The sequence below is a fragment of the Lampris incognitus genome, chromosome 12 (assembly GCF_029633865.1).
Source record: "Lampris incognitus isolate fLamInc1 chromosome 12, fLamInc1.hap2, whole genome shotgun sequence".
In the NCBI taxonomy this organism is placed as follows: Eukaryota; Metazoa; Chordata; class Actinopteri; order Lampriformes; family Lampridae; genus Lampris; species Lampris incognitus.
This window is the reverse complement of record NC_079222.1, coordinates 15,918,422-15,934,564: the sequence shown is the minus strand read 5'-3', so window position 1 is coordinate 15,934,564 and position 16,143 is coordinate 15,918,422. Positions and strand designations below refer to the sequence as shown.

The following is a 16,143-nucleotide window of genomic DNA, read 5'->3' as shown; positions in this document are numbered from 1 at the left end:
TGGGTAGAAGTCAAGTCATCTCAGGGGATGAATGGCAATGAACAATCAGGGCCTGGCCAGGCTGACCCATCATCTGCCACATCTGCAGAAGAAGAAGCCACACCAATGCTCAAATGTGCAATGCCGGATGGGGAATACTTCGAAATAGTGAAGAAGATCCCAAATGGAAAGATAGAGGCTGAGTGCCGGCTGAGCGCTAACAAAAAGGTCATAATACGTGGCTCTCTTGCAGCGACATCACATTTTAAAACCCACTTGAAATGAAGGCACCCTGACAAAATAAAGGAATTTGAAGACCACAAAAATGAATTTGCCAGTGGGAAAGGCAAAAAACCAGGACTTCATACAAACAAACTACTCTCTTTGAACGTGGTCCAGTGACACAAAATAAAACTGACTCTCTCATCACATCCTTTGTCACAAAAGGCATGTACCCATTGGCCACTATCGAGCATAAAGAATTTATACACTTGGTACAGGGACTTTGCCAATGTATTAAAGTTATGTCCACGAGGACACTTGGGGGAGGAATCGATGAAGAATTTAATAATAAAACAGCAAATTTGAAGGAGAGACATAAGTGCATACAACATGTTTGAAACACTGCATTTAGTATATGGTCAACTAAAAAAACAAGTTATAGGGGAGTCACCGTACATTGGATACAAACAGACACGCTAGAACGTGAATTGGCTGCTTTTGCTTGCAGACATTTTCCCAGTCCACACACCTACAATCGTACTGCAGAACTACTGGAAGAAATCCATTCAGAATATGGACTCACAACTGACACTACTGTGGCTACTGTAACTGACAATGCATCAAACTTCTCAAAAGCATTTCGAGAGTTCAATATCACAGTCATTTCAGAGGAACAGGATGAGACAGATGAGCAGGAACAGGATCTTTCATTTGTAATAACAGATCCAGAGGGAGAAGAAGTGTCAGAGTGTGCTATCATTCTACCGCCTCACGTCAGGTGTTCCACTCACACACTGAGTTTGGTTTCAACCACTGATGCCAAAGGGGCAATTAAAGACAATTCAACTCTCTCCAGGCTGAATCATTCATCTATGGTGAAGTGTTCAGCCCTATGGAATGCTTCTGGCAGACCAAAATATGTGGAAATACTCAATGACTTGACCAACCAGCAACTGCACTTGTAGGTGGAATTCTCTTTAGGACTGTTTGAGTCAGCTGACATTTCTTCGGTAGAAGTTTCCTGAGATCATGTCTGCCTTGCAACTCCCATCGTTCAAAAACGTATAACTTAATTTCCTTTAGGAACACTGCAGAGTCCTCAAGCCCATTGCCATTGCAATTGCAATTGACCACCTTAAAGGTCAGACCTCATGCTGCTATGGTAAGCTCATACGTATCTACCCTTTTTGCGGTTCAGGCTAGACTACATGACCTGTGAGCTTCAAGCCTGCAGTACTGCTCATATATCTTGCAAGCCATCATAGCTGGCTTTGAGAAAAGGTTCAGTAGCTTCTTATAGCTTGAAGACTGATGTCAACGAAGCCATCCTGGCTACAGCAACCCACCTGTTTTTCAAGCTGAGGTGGTTGCCTCCTAAACTAAAGAGGCTACATCACCTGTTTCTGCACTCAGCTGAAGAGCTTGTCAGAAAGTGAGACTGCCTCATCAAACGCTCCTGAAGAGAATGAAGATGGTTTCTTCATCTTCTCTGACCAGGGTACTGGTAAACTACTTTCACTTCAGTGTCATAAGGTTAAACTGCAATTTCATGAATTAATCATCAAAAATTAATATTCATTAATCAAAAAACGAGTAGCTAGTTTCATGTCATGTTTTTAAATATTTTTGTGATATTAAAAATCCTTGAATTTAATGTGAAATTTATGACAACCTTTTTTCCCTGTTTAACTCTACCTTTTCCAATCCCAACATCCGAAACTGAGAGCCAGTTGGGCAGAGAGATGTTGCCCTGCCACAGCAAAGCAGAGATGGAGACCCTTCACTTTCTGGAGGACCCCAGAAAGGACCTTTCCTTGCTGGATTCATATCCACTGATCAAGCTACTCTTTGTGAGATTCAACACAACTTTGCCATCACTGGCACCAGTTGAACATCTCTTCTCCTTTTGCAGGGATGGTTTACGACCCTCACAGATGGTGATTAACAGCTGAACTGATGGAGAAATTAGTTGTGCTGAAAAACAACTGAAATGGAAATGGAAGGACTGCAGTGTTAGGGGGTACACCAAGGAGTATACTATTTTTTCAGGTTGTTGTTGGCATTGGGGTGCTTCTCTTTCTCTTCTACTATTTTGTACTATATCATACTCTCCTGTAATTTCACTCTTATGTGTCTTGCACTTGTTCAATTCGTTGCTTGTAAAGTTGGAGATCTCGGAAATTTACTTACTGCACTTAAATTTATCGCTCTTGAAAAAGGCATTTGCCAAATAAATGCCCAGTCTTATTGTCTTCTGAAAGAACTAGTGCATCACTGCGGCCTAACTGTTCAGTTCCCATAGTTGCATTTCAATTGGCTGTAGACTCAGTCAGTCAGTGGCTGCTTTGACTGACAAAAACCACCCAGCCTGCACCCCTGAATTCGCAGCCTCCCACCGCCAAGATATCCTGATTGGCCACTTCAAATCTATGATGTGGGGAAACTAGCAGAGCTCATCTTTTCAATGTAGGGGGGTTAAGGCCAGACCCATATTGAGGCTACTAAATGCCTAAAATGTGATATCAGTTTATATAGAATGTATTTTTTTTACACAATACTTTTTAATGTATTTGTGCCCATATCTCCCTCTCTCTCTCTCTATACATATATACTATATACGTGTATATATATATATAGTCACGTCAAGTCAAGTTTATTTATATAGCACATTTAAAACAACCACAGTTGAACCAAAGTGCTGCACAAGTTTAAAATACAATATAAAATAAGTGACACATATGAATATAAAAATATAGGTAAAGAAGACATAATAAAATAAAGAATATAAAATGTAAACAACACAAGAGTAAAAGCATATTTGCACAATAAAAAAAATGTGTGTGTGTATGTATATATGTATATGTATGTGTGTGTATACGTGTATATATTTATATATATATCAATACAGATACAGGAAAAAAGGTTTTAATACATTGCAGTGTATTAAAACTTTTTTTGCTGTATCTGTATTGATATTCCGCTCCTCATTAGTTGAGCACTTATAACCACCACTGACGGTTTGGGAAAAAAACGACATATATATATATAATTTGCTGAAGTGTTATTTGATATATATCAAATAACACTTCAGCAAATAAACAAAAGCCAGCACAGCAGATTCTGCCTATACATTATGGATGCACGATTATGGCCAAAATTATAATCACAATTATTTTGATCAATATTGAGACCATGATTATTTATCACGATAAGTAATTGATTTTAGGGACAAAATATTTTCACTGCACTTTCACGTTTAAACAAAAAGAGCACTGCTAAGAGCACTCACTTTCATGTTGTGCTACATTCCTGCTAATTTACAAATCTTTGCATCAAAATAAGACTGGTCCTTGTTTACTTGGACAAAGACGGGGATTCAGTGAGGTAACATTAGCGACGTTATTCTTCTTGGCCTTCATGCATTCATAGTACTGAAGTTCGTGGTGTTTTTTTCAGGTTGTTGGAACAGTTTAGTTGTGTTGCTTTGCTGCGCAGACGCGATTCTGAAGCACGCTTTGCATATGATTTGTTCTCGGTTAGCATCACTTGCCCTTAATCCGAATTACTTCCGAGCAAGGGATGATGATCTGTTTCGAGGAACTAGCTCTTCACCTTCTGCTCCAGACGTCTGATTTTCGTTTTGCCCGTCTGCACTCTTTTATTATTATTATTATTATATTATTATTATTATTATTATTATACCCCTCTTTTCTCTCCAACTTTACTTGGCCAGTTACCCCACTCTTCCGAGCCGTTCCGGTCGCTGCTCCACCCCCTCTGCTGATCCTGGGAGGGCTGCAGACTACCACATGCCTCCTCCGATACATGTGGAGTCGCCAGCCACTTCTTTTCACCTGAGACTGAGGAGTTTCGCCAGGGGGACGTAGCGTGTGGGAGGACCACGCTATTCCCCCAGTTCTCCCTCCCCCCTGAATAGGCGCCCCGACCGACCAGAGGAGGCGCTAGTGCAGCAACCACGACACATACCCACATCCGGCTTCCCACCTGCAGACACGGCTGTAGGCACGCCCGACCAAGCCGGAAGTAACACGGGCTGTCTGCACTCTTGTATATTACTCTTCTACTCTAGACTGCAGCCACAACATCCAGGACATTTCTGCATAGGCTGTCGCCGCAGGGTGCGCGCTTAAAGGGAGCAGCTGTGATTGGTCAGGCAGTTAGTTTAGGAAGCGCTTGATTGCCTATGCCGTGGAGGGTTCTGTGAGCGGAGCATACAATTTAAACGTCAGTATCGCAGTCGATCATGCTCATTTGATTGTGGGAAGCCAAAATTGTGAACGAGATTAATTCGATTAACTGTGCAGCCCTACTACATATATAAGTATGCAATTGTACACAGGGTTCTCCTGATAGGATGGAACAGCGGTGCTGATGAACTCCGCTTGCAATAAAACATCAATTTCCATCTTCAACGGAGCCAATATATTTGCATAATTTAATCTAACAAAATTTCAATGAGTCCTGATTAGAATACTTAAGTGGAATGTGAAAATTAAGTAGCACAAAGAGAAAAGAGTCCATAGAATTATAGTATGTATCAGATTCGGCACCTACGACTCTCAGGCCCATGAGAGCAGAAGCCCACCTCTACTTCACACCACTCGCCAGCCAGCTAGGTGAGTGTGGCTGTGGCAAAAAAGGCACAAGTTCCATTCATTTATTTTATTTTTTAGGGAGTCGTTCCTTGTCCGAAGCGAGGGTCTAAGGACAGGCTGTTGTATTGCTGTAAAGCCTACTGAGGCAAATTTGTAATTTGTGATATTGGGCTACACAAAAAAAAAAATCGACTTGACTTGACATTCTTTACATTGAGTTACATTCTTCACCACTGTTAGTTCACCTATGACAAAAGAGAAGGAAACCTGATCATCCGAGGGAGATGAACAAATAGGCGAAAGGGGTTCACAGCCTCGGGCTGAAGTTGTAGAGGTGCTGAATCTGGACAGCTCCCTTGCCGAGATGGCATGACCATGTAGCCTAATAAACTTAAAGGTACCTGGTGGAGTTTTCCTCGTAAACAACTCAGTTTTGTTTACATTTCAAGTTCGTCAAAACACACTGTATGTGATCTTGATTGTTGTATACTTTTCCAACCACATAAACATTTGCAAAATCCTTTTTAGAATGTTTTGAACAATTTTTTTTTTTATTCCCCCCCCTTTTTCTCCACAACTGTATCCAGCCAATTACCCCACTCTCCCTAGCTGTCCCCGGTCGCTGCTCCACCCCCTCTGGCGATCCGGGGAGGGCTGCAGACTACCACATGCCTCCTCCGATACATGTGGAGTCACCAGCCGCTTCTTTTCACCTGACAGTGAGGAGTTTAACCAGGGGGACGTAGCGCGTGGGAGGATCAGGCTATCCCCCCCCCCCCGAACAGGCGCTCCGACCGACCAGAGGAGGCGCTAGTGCAGCGACCAGGACACATACCCACATCTGGCTTCCCACCTGCAGACACGGCAAATTGTGTCTGTAGGGACGCCCGACCAAGCCGGAGGTAACACGGGGATTCGAACCGCCAATCCCCGTGTTGGTAGGCAATGGAATAGACTGCTACGCCACCCAGACGCCCGAAAGCCTCATTGTTTCTAAATTAGCTTGCAATCCTGTTCATCTTATTTTTGGTGGATTTGGCACTACCACCACTATCAAACTGCGTAATGCTGAAACAAACATAAAATATCATTCAGTTATTCTCAGCCCTCGATTCTGGTACAAAACTTTCTCTCCAACTGCATATTTCTCCGCTTCAGAACAGCCTCATCAATGTTTACAAGACTTCTTTCTTTGTCCTTTTGTTTTCTCAGCTCTATATTATGGCCAGGCCTACGTTTTCTTGCTCTCGTTGCAGTTGTTTTGCTTTCTCTGGCCGACGTTTGTTTTTTTATCAAGCTTTTTTTCCCACGACATTAAATATACAATAAGTGACAAAGAAAAAATAACTGTATACAGAATCAATTGAACAAATAATATGTCAGAGACGAAAAACACACAAATATTAAATAAAGACCTTGCAAAGCTTGCAAACCACATGGTGTAAGAGCTTTTTTGTTATTACATGAAGCTAAAGTAGATGAATTGCTTGAGATCAACAAACAGTCCAGGGAACCTTGATTTCTTATTAGGAAGTCTGGACTTAAAAGATGTTGAATTTAGTTATCTCTGTGTGCAAACTCCACACAGAGGATGACCTGGGATGATCCCCAAGTTTGGACTACTCTGGGGCTCGAACCCAGGACCTCCTTGCTGTGAGGTGACCGCGCTAACCACTGCGCCACCATGCCGCCCCTTCGCTGTAATCATCAGGTGAATCGGCCATACTAAATTGTCCCTAGGTGTGAATGTGTGTGTGTGTGTTGGCCCTGTGATGGACTGGCGGCCTGTCCAGGGTGTTTCCCCGCCTGCTACCCAATGACTGCTGGGATAGGCCCCAGCATCCCTGAGCAGGATAAGCGGTTTGGATAATGGAATTTAGTTAATGAAATAGTTAGATTGCTTTGAAAAAACTATATGCTTGAATTTCTGCCCTGATCACCCATCCAACCATCCATTACCCAAACTGCTTACTCTGCTCTCAGGGTGGCGGGGATGCTGTAGCCTATCTAAGCAGTCATTGGGCAACAGGTGGGGAGACATCCTGGACAGGCCGCCAGGTCATCACAGGGCCCTGTCCTGATCAATGAATCATCCTCCAACATGTTTTCTTTTTCCTCTTGTTTGTTGTAGTTTGTGTCTGCAGAAACGTGTAATATGTCCCCCCGTGCTTGTGGTGTGCATGTGCATCCTTGTGCATGTGCTGGAAGAACACGTAATACAAACAATACACACACCCACTTTTCTTACCATGTTCTACACTGAGTTGCCAGCCTGTTGCGCCTCCTTTGGCCTTCAGAACAGCATGAATTTGTCTGAGAAGTGACCCTACAAGATGCTGGATGCATTGTGCATGAATGCTGTACCATGTGGAAATGACTGCATTGCGCAGTTGCTTCAAATTGAACGGTTGCACAGTTTTACTGCGAACAGCCATTTCCACATAATCCCAAAGATGCTTGACAGGGTTGAGATCCGGAGATTGGCAAGGCCAGTGAAGCAATGAACACTCGCTGTCATGTTTCTGGAAACATTCGTTGGCAATACGTGCCTTAAGACATGGTGCATTACCTTGTTGGACGTTTCCATCTGAGTGTGGATAAACTGAAGCCATGAAGGTATGAACTTGGTCAGCAGTGATGTTCAGATATGTCTTGCTATTCAGACGTTCTTCAGTGGGTATCAGGGACCTTAACATGTGCTAGGAAAATATCCCAAAAACCATCACACCGCCACCACCAAACTGTAATGTTGACACCAAACAGAATGGCTCCAAGGACTCTTGTTGCTTGAACCAAATTCTGGTCATTCCATCAGTATGACGCAAAAGCAACCTGGATTGTCCGACCAGGCAACTTTTTTTCCATTCCTCAACGGTCCAGTTTGATGCTGCTATATCCACTGGAGATGCGCTTTCTTGTTCTTCGCTGACATTAGCATCCAACATGGTCTTCGGCTATTGCAGCCGATTTGAGACAAAGTCCAACAAATGGTGCGTACTCAGGTGACATTCTGCAAGCCAATAATGAATGTGGATTTGATTTACCTGGTTATGGCCCATCTGTTCACTTGCACGATTCTTGCCATTCTCCTGTGATCCCTCTGATCCACAAGTTGTTTTCATCTACAGGATTGCTAATCACTGGTAGTTTTTTGCTTTTCACACCATTCGCAACTGGGTTTCAGTAAAGCCTTGAAACCCAGCTGAGTGTGAAAAGCCCAGGATGACAGCCGTTTGGGAGATGCTAGAACCCGTACGCATAGCATCAACTATCATGCCATGTTCGAAGTCACTAAGGTAACTTGTTCTGGCCATTCCAGCAGCACTAACTGATGCTAGAAACACTAGTTTGCCTGATGTATACCAAGCCATGACATGTTGGAATGTACCATTTATGTGAAAGTGGGAGTGTACCTTATAAACTGGCAACAATGTATATTGCCATCAAAATTACAGGTTACCTTAAACAGGTAACATTGGCCATCTATATTGCATTCCATGGCCATTCTTATCTGTTACCCAATAGATTTTTTCTAGAGACTAGTCACTCCCACCTCTGTAATATTGGGGACAAACTGGCAGCAATTCCATCGCATACAAATGCGTACATGAAAAGACCGACGTCCTGTGTTAGTATGTCTCAGGCACTGTACTAGAAACTAATTCGAATTGGATATCAAAGCAAATCAGTGTAATACAGCCCATTTATCATTTTTTAAAATACATTTCCTATTCGTTTAAGCTTTTTTTCCTACTTAAAGTGCAAACATTTTTTAGTCTAATTCAAGTCTATGCTTTGCATTTTTGCTCACAATATGTCTGTCTCAGCGGCATGGTGGCGCAGTGGTTAGCGTAGTCGCCTCACAGCAAGAAGGTTCTGGGTTGGAGCCCTGGGGTAGTCCAACCTTGGGGTTCGTTCCAGGTCATACTCTGTGTGGAGTTTGCATGTTCTTCCCGTGTCTGTGTGGGTTTTCTCCGGGGGCTCCGGTTTCCTCCCACAGTCCAAAGACATGTAGGTCAGGTGAATCTGCCGTACTAAATTGCCCCTAGGTATGAGTGGGTGTGTGGGTATGTTGGCCCTGTGTGATGGCCTGGCGGCCTGTCCAGGGTGTCTCCCCGCCTGCCACCCAATGACTGCTGGGATAGGCTCCAGCATCCCCGCGACCCTGAGAGCAGGATAAGCGGTTCAGGATAATGGATGCATGGATGGGGTTGACTTTAAATCTCTTATGTGATGTCTTTTGCTGGAAAAAGACAGAAGCTAGATAGATAAAGACCAAGAAAATGACATCTCACCTGGTGAACTGGTTTAAAATGTTGGAACTTTTACTGAATGTAGTGGGAGGATGTATATTTAAATGAAAAGCAAACTGTGATGATTTGGAAAAAACTACATTCATATTATGAAAATGTTTCCCCCCAGAAGTAGAGCTGGGTAATGTGTTGACATAAAATCGATATCGTGACATGAGCGTAGATATCATCTGGGATTTTTGTTATCATTATACTGTAATATAACTTTAATGTTGTCATACCCTGGTCTTAAAAGAGTGCATGGCAATAAAGTGACACAATTTTCTGAACTTATTAGACTGCTTTAACCGGGTGAAATGAACAATGAATCCCCCAACCTGTGTGATCAGCATATCCACGTTACAATAATTTCTCAAAATTTTACTCATGACTAAATATTATGAAAGCACCAAGTCATCCCCAAAATACATTATCTATAGAGGAATTAAGTAAAAATTAATGTGATGTCTGATTTTGTAAATATTGCTCTGCCTACCTGAACCAATGATCTTTCCCACATTTTACCACAAATTTTGATCGTTTTGTACCCCCCCACAAAAGAATAGATAGTTTCACACGTCAGGGCTACCTCTTAATATACTTGTTCTTACATCTAATCACCTTTCATCTTACATTTAATTTAGCAAGAAGCCCCTCCCCCATTTCTAAGTCCGTTGTCAGTGTACAAATAAGAGACACACAAATACAGAGACAAACACACACTGACAATAAAAACACAAGAGTCACACACACTCGATCATCCTCCACCCAGTTCATTTTCTCACTGTGGAAGGAAGTTTAGGATGTAAGATTGGCTTCCTGCTGTTGTTAGCTTTTGGGCGACACCACTACAGGCATAGCATTTGTTAAAGTGCTACTGTTGGAGCCGTCTCAGTGACAAGTAGGGTGGGGACATGTGTGTGTGTGTGTGTGTGTGTGTGTGTGTGTGTGTGTGTGTGTGTGTATGTGTGTGTGTGTGACCTGGGGACTGGAGCTGGGACAGTGACATGAACCACCCTCTAGAGTCCCTTGGAGGTGACATCTCTGTGAGCTGCACACAGTAGAGTGCAGAGGGAACTTCTAAACAGGTGACAGTGTGACAGTGTTTACCCCCCAAGAGACAACAAGCTGATGACAGAAAGACACACTGTCCATGGCGATAAGGGATTGTGGATGCACCCAGTGACATCAGAGCAAACACTGGTTCTGAGCTTTTTCCTGCGGCATAACGTCCATACATGCGCATAAGGCCTAATCGCTATGTGCCCTTGGTAACTTCTGTCAAGCTAAATGTTCACAGCATCGGTTTCACGAACATAATATGACATTGCTGGGTTCAGATACTAATCAAAAACAAGCCCGAGACCCGCTTCCACATATAAGTCTCTACTTACTGCGATGATTTCTTTTTTTTTTCAAATTGTTATTTTCCTACTTCATTCATTCTTCAAAGCATGATACAATTTATTTTCCTTTTTGCTAGACATTTTCTCTGCTGAGTTCATACAGCCTGAGCCCACAAACACAACAGTCTCCTCCCAACACCGTCTCAGCTCTTCAGTCATCAGCACCCCACTCCCTCTTAAGAAACAGCTTGCTTTTCTCTGTCTGATGAAGAGACATCCAGTTCAATTACTCATCAGTTCTCAACATTACTAACAAACCCTGCCTCGCCCTTCATTCCATCTCCCCCGTGTCCAGCATAGTGTCAGCATAGTGTTTGTCCTCCGGGGACATATCTGGGATCGATGGGTAAAAGTGGAACAGAGCGATGGAACAGGACAGACAACAGACCAACAAGTGAACACAACCAGGCAGCCCCCCAGCAAACCAGGCCACACTGTACCCACATTAGGGAGAATGGGGAACTGGATGTCCTCTTCTAAACTGTCCAGTGTACCTACTGACTGCAATATGGAGCGGGTACAATTCGTATTTGGATGTGACCATATGTGGTCATCGGTCTGCAAGACGCATGCAAACAAACACACGGCGACGGAAACTTTTACGCCGATGTGGAGAATGACTTAGCCAGCGGTGGCCGACACTCCCTCCCCGGTGTGCAAAGGAGGCCGACCGCGTAAAGTGTGCATATATTCGCCGCAGGCGTTACCGGATAGGATCGAGGCGAAGCAAAGAGGATGGGGGGGGGACAGCTGGCGGGGTGGGATGCAAGTCTGTCTGACGGGGATAAAGTTTCCGTCCAGATACTCAGACCACCCTCTTTATTTCCTCCCTCACTAAGTGCATTTCGCCCCGTGTAAAAACGAGCGGCGCCATTGCGAAAAAATACGCGACAGGCGTCAAGCCGCACCACATATGCCACGTGCACAACGTGGAGATCAATACACTCCGACACGCGCGCTTTGGGCGTGAGCGCGTTACACCTCCGGCGAGCCGAGTAACGACGTAACGACGCCGGCGTTACCTTGTACAAAAGCTAACCTTTAGCCGTCGCTAGCAAACCACCACTAGCGTTACAACGCCGCCAGCTCCTGAGGGCTCCGAGTTAAATTAGCCGATGAGCGCTCCCCCACGCACAGTTACACACTTTAAACATGTTTCTGCCCAGGTTAAGGGGGCGGACGTTTGCTACCGACTGTTAGCGTCGGTTGATGTTGACCAGCAATCAATCAAAGCCACTTTGTTAAAGGCGAGCTAAATTATCGCTCGATGAAGCTAGCGAGTTGGCGTGAGTGGTGTAGGGCTTGCCGCCGGTTAACTAGGTGATCGTGAAAGGGAATGGGGGCAACGGAAAAGGTCATCCGGCGAGCTAACTAACCCACGACAACAGCCTCGCAAACTGAGGGGGGGGGGGTGCTTGGATAGACCGGCTACCCTTGCTAGCCTGTGACGGAAACGCCATAAGAAAACCATTCGCTCGGACGGGCAACGTCGGCTTTACGCCTACAAGCAACTACGACAACGCTTGGGGTTAAACGGATAGCTAAAGCAGATAATTCACCAAAGGTCCCTCTGGACAAATATTTTATTCAGGCATGTCTGACCAACATCGGCTTGAGCCCCGCCGGACCCGACGTTAACGGTGTAAAGATCCCTACATTTGGCCCATCCATGCCCCATATACAGGATACCGTTATAACGGGTGTAACACGGAGGGGAACCGTGTGGAGTCCAACCCCGGGCAGCTCTTACCTTGCTTGCTCTCTATTTTCCCCGACATTTTCCCAGCCAGCAGCAGCGACTCCCCTCTCAGTTCAACAAAACGGTTGCTAGCCGGGCACAGACGAGTCTCGCTGCGTGTCTCCTCAAAAGATTATTCCCTCATTTTCGATATTCTGTCGTGTCCATGGGATGCGTTCGCTGTGGCAAAGGCGACAGATTTGTGGGCCACACACATTGGTAGGGTGGAAAAAAAAACTGTCTCAGTCCCGTCTCCCGGTGATTTTCTCTGGATACACAACCATACACGCACAGAGAGACTAGTGTGTTGAGCCCCGACTCGGGCAGGGGCCTCATCCAGAACAACAGCGGCCCCTCGAGTAAGGAATTAGCTATATCAATCTGTCAACAAGAGGATGGGGTGGGCGTCACTGTCTGTCCAAAAAGTGGCAAACAACCAGTGCGACGGCGCGTACGCGTGCGCGCTGTCCCACACTCCCTCTCCATGGCACGCTGTTGTCCCAAATGCCAAACTCCCCTTAAATTGGGAAATAAATAAATACTTTTTTTTTTAAAAATCACAGCGCTGCAAAATACGATTACTGCAAAATGTTTGCAACGTCATCGTACCTTCACCTTGGTGTCCTTTTTCATTTTAAAATTGAATTTAGGTGAAAATTTCACACTAACTGCACCGCTATTGCCTTTTTACGGGGCCTTTATTAGAGTTTCCCCAATCCTCCATACAATTAATACGACATACTTTTTTCTTTTTATCAGAAACTTTAAAGATAGTTGTGTCTCATCTTGAAGAACCCCAAACCCAAGAAAGGAAAATACATTTTGAAGTAAATAAAATTGGACATTGCAGCATCTTTTGCCTGTATACTTCGGCAGGTCCTGTGGTATGGTTATGATATTTGGACACAAACTATTTGGTCAACCAGAGCAGATAAAGATGAGGCTGACTCCATACATGCACGTGGATCATTAACACAAAAGCAATAACAAGTACAAACCTTACTGGCTCCAACATACATTTACATTTAAAAAGTTCACATTTTGACAGAGGCATTCATCCAAAACGACTTATTAGCAAACAAATGTGTGTCCCCTACAAGCATACAAATTACCAATACTAATGCAATGTAAAGAAAGCAAAACAATTTATCTCTCACACCAAAATTTATAGAGAGAAAACCTCTATATTTTTTTTGCGAATTAAATATCAAATTAACTATGCACTTCTGCATTTTAAATTAATCTTATCTTGAAATGTGCACATTCCATCCATAATAGGCAATGGGAAACCCAGGGAAGACATCAAAAAGCAAAATTCAAATTTGTTCTGGAGTCACATTAAAATGACACCTACTGCAAATTATGAACCTTGGGAAATCCTGGAAAATTAATGAATTTTTCTTTGGAAGGACTTACAATATAAAGACATTCTTATTATTATTATTATTATTATCATTATTATTATTATTATTATTATTTTCTATTCTTTCTGTCGTTGTAATTAGGTGATTATCCAATATAACACATTTCTTAACAAGGTTAAAAAAAGGCAGAAGAAGTGAAAAAGGAACCATTAGGAGGCAATAACAATATTCAGAGAAAAAGATGAGAGGGGAAAAAAAATTAACAAATGATCAAATAAATGCAACCTAACAAAAATGTTTTGTCTGTGAATTAGGTAATTAAACATTTTCCTCCACTTGGTTCCAGCTTGAAGGTCTGGAGTGCAGATGCTTGATCCCCTTTTGTTTAAATCTTGTATGTTAAAAATTCTCTCTTTTCACCTTTTTCAGGTGACACCCCTCTTGACAGCATGACATTATATTAATCAATTAAGAGAAGTCAAAAAGCACAAGGTTAATTCTAAATAGAACTTGACACGAGTATATATTGATGCTTCCTTTGCTGTAGGTCTGTTTGGAAAGTGTCTTGCTTCTTCGGTCCACAACACTACATTACACTGGGCGACACAGTGGCCCAGTGGTTAGCGCTGTCACCTCACAGCAAGAAGGTCCTAGGTTCGAACCCCAGAGTTATCCAAGCTTGGGGGTCATCCCAGGTCGTCCTCTGTGTGGAGTTTGCATGTTCTCCCCGTGTCTGCAGTGGGTTTTCTCCGGCTGCTCCGGTTTCCCCCACCACCAAAAGAAACATGCATGTTAGGGTTAATACCCCCGTCTGTGCCCCTGAGCAAGGCAATGGGGAAAGAACTGGAGTTGGTCCCAGGGTGGGGTTCTCCTAGCTACACAGATCACAGCTGGGATAAGTTAATTTGCAGCAACTGAATTTCCCCAAGGGGGTTAATAAAGAAAACTTAATTTATTGTAACTTAATTACAACTGCAATCCTACAATTTAAGACCGCACCATCAGGTAAAGGATTTCTCAGCAAAGTCACAGCCCTAGACTTCCTGGGGTTTCTGGCCTTACTTTGCTTCTATCTCAGGGTATCTAAGCTTCTGTCTTTAATGCGCTTCACCGACCACGTCTTTCCTTTTTGCATGCTGCTCTGCAATGTAAACCAACAACAGAGTGCTGGATGACAATAACACGTCTCAGATTTGTGCTGACTACCATTGGTAGGAAGGACTGTTGTTGGTGAATTTTTTGTCCGTTTGTTTTTCACATTAAAAGTCATCCTGACAGATAAGATTATCTCTCCAAACACGCAGACTTTTTTTTAGCATCTATTTACCCTCAGTTTCTGCTATCCAATGTTGTAATCATGCCACCAAACATTACTCTCCTTCAACACGACTTACTCTGCATCCTGGAAGGATATAAAACAAGAGTTATTTCTGAATGAGAGACACATAGGACCTTAGAGAGTGGGTTGCTTTTATGTGCAATAATACTGCATCATTAGCATCTAGGTTACAATAATGTATTCTAGATGAAATCATATTGTAAAAATTAAACTTTTTCCATTGTACATTCTGCAAATTCATCCATTGTCCCTGTTTATCTTGAGAATTGGTTTTGGCACTCCTTTCTTTTGTTTTTCTGGTAATGGATTAAGCTCCACCTTCAGCTTTGTTTTTAAGTGCGTTGCTCTGCTCAGTTCAGGCCTGTCTATGCCTGGACCACACAGTGCTAATACACTTGTCCTACGCTGTCCTTATTTTAGATGATAGTCAGTTGTGTTTGCTTTGACAACATCTCTGAGCATCAATTTCTGCCCAACTGCAAAGCTTAGGCACAACTCCCTTAGATTTGAGTCTTTAGCTTCTGTTAGCGGTCTTATCTTTGTACTTTTGAGTCTTGCTTTTTGTCTTCACTCATCAAAACCATACCGTTAAGCTGGATTTGGACTCAATGGTACCTCCGAACGTATGAGCCAATCATTTCACCTTTCTGAAGAATATATTGAACACCATCCAGTAGTAAGCTGGGGCATCGGTCTAAAAACACTGGTGATGAAAATAAAATCCTACTGATTTTTTTTTGTATGCATGTCTTCCTATCCATAAAGTCAATAACATATAATATCTTGAATGAGATTCACAATAGAAAATATATTCAGTGGTTTTGGCCCTCTTACACTTTTATTGATCATGAACAAAATCATACTTTATATCAATGATGAAATGTTTGTATGGAATTAGAAATATAAAACATAAAAGCAGAGGGGAAAGTGCTTTTATCTGAATATCTGGAAGTTTCTATTTTTATGCTGAGCTTGACCCTGTCATGAATTTGAGCAGTCCAAGCGTTTTAGGCTGGTGAATGCATAGTGTGCAGTTTAACTGATGACGGAGAGCCCTCTGTTGGCTGTACTGAAACCCTGACACCATGCCCAGAGTACTGTTGTTTTCAGGGTTTGCCCTCTACCTTTCCCTCCCTAAACATCTCTATCTTTTGAAAGGAAACACAAAGAGCAAAAAGAGAAAAAAA

At 43.0% G+C, this 16,143-nt stretch overlaps 1 protein-coding gene across 5 annotated transcripts in view; it reads right to left on the bottom strand.

Moving 5' to 3' along the window:
• The window catches only part of rapgef1b (Rap guanine nucleotide exchange factor (GEF) 1b), a 78,164-nt gene extending 65,582 nt beyond the window's left edge, over positions 1 to 12,582 (bottom strand). For all 5 annotated transcript variants that reach the window (XM_056290208.1, XM_056290204.1, XM_056290206.1 and 2 more), the window contains exon 1: positions 12,266 to 12,582. In XM_056290208.1, coding sequence (XP_056146183.1) covers positions 12,266 to 12,293 — 28 coding nt within the window. In that variant the 5' untranslated portion in view covers positions 12,294 to 12,582. The remainder of the gene's footprint in view (positions 1 to 12,265) is intronic.
• Positions 12,583 to 16,143: the final 3,561 nt, after the last annotated feature.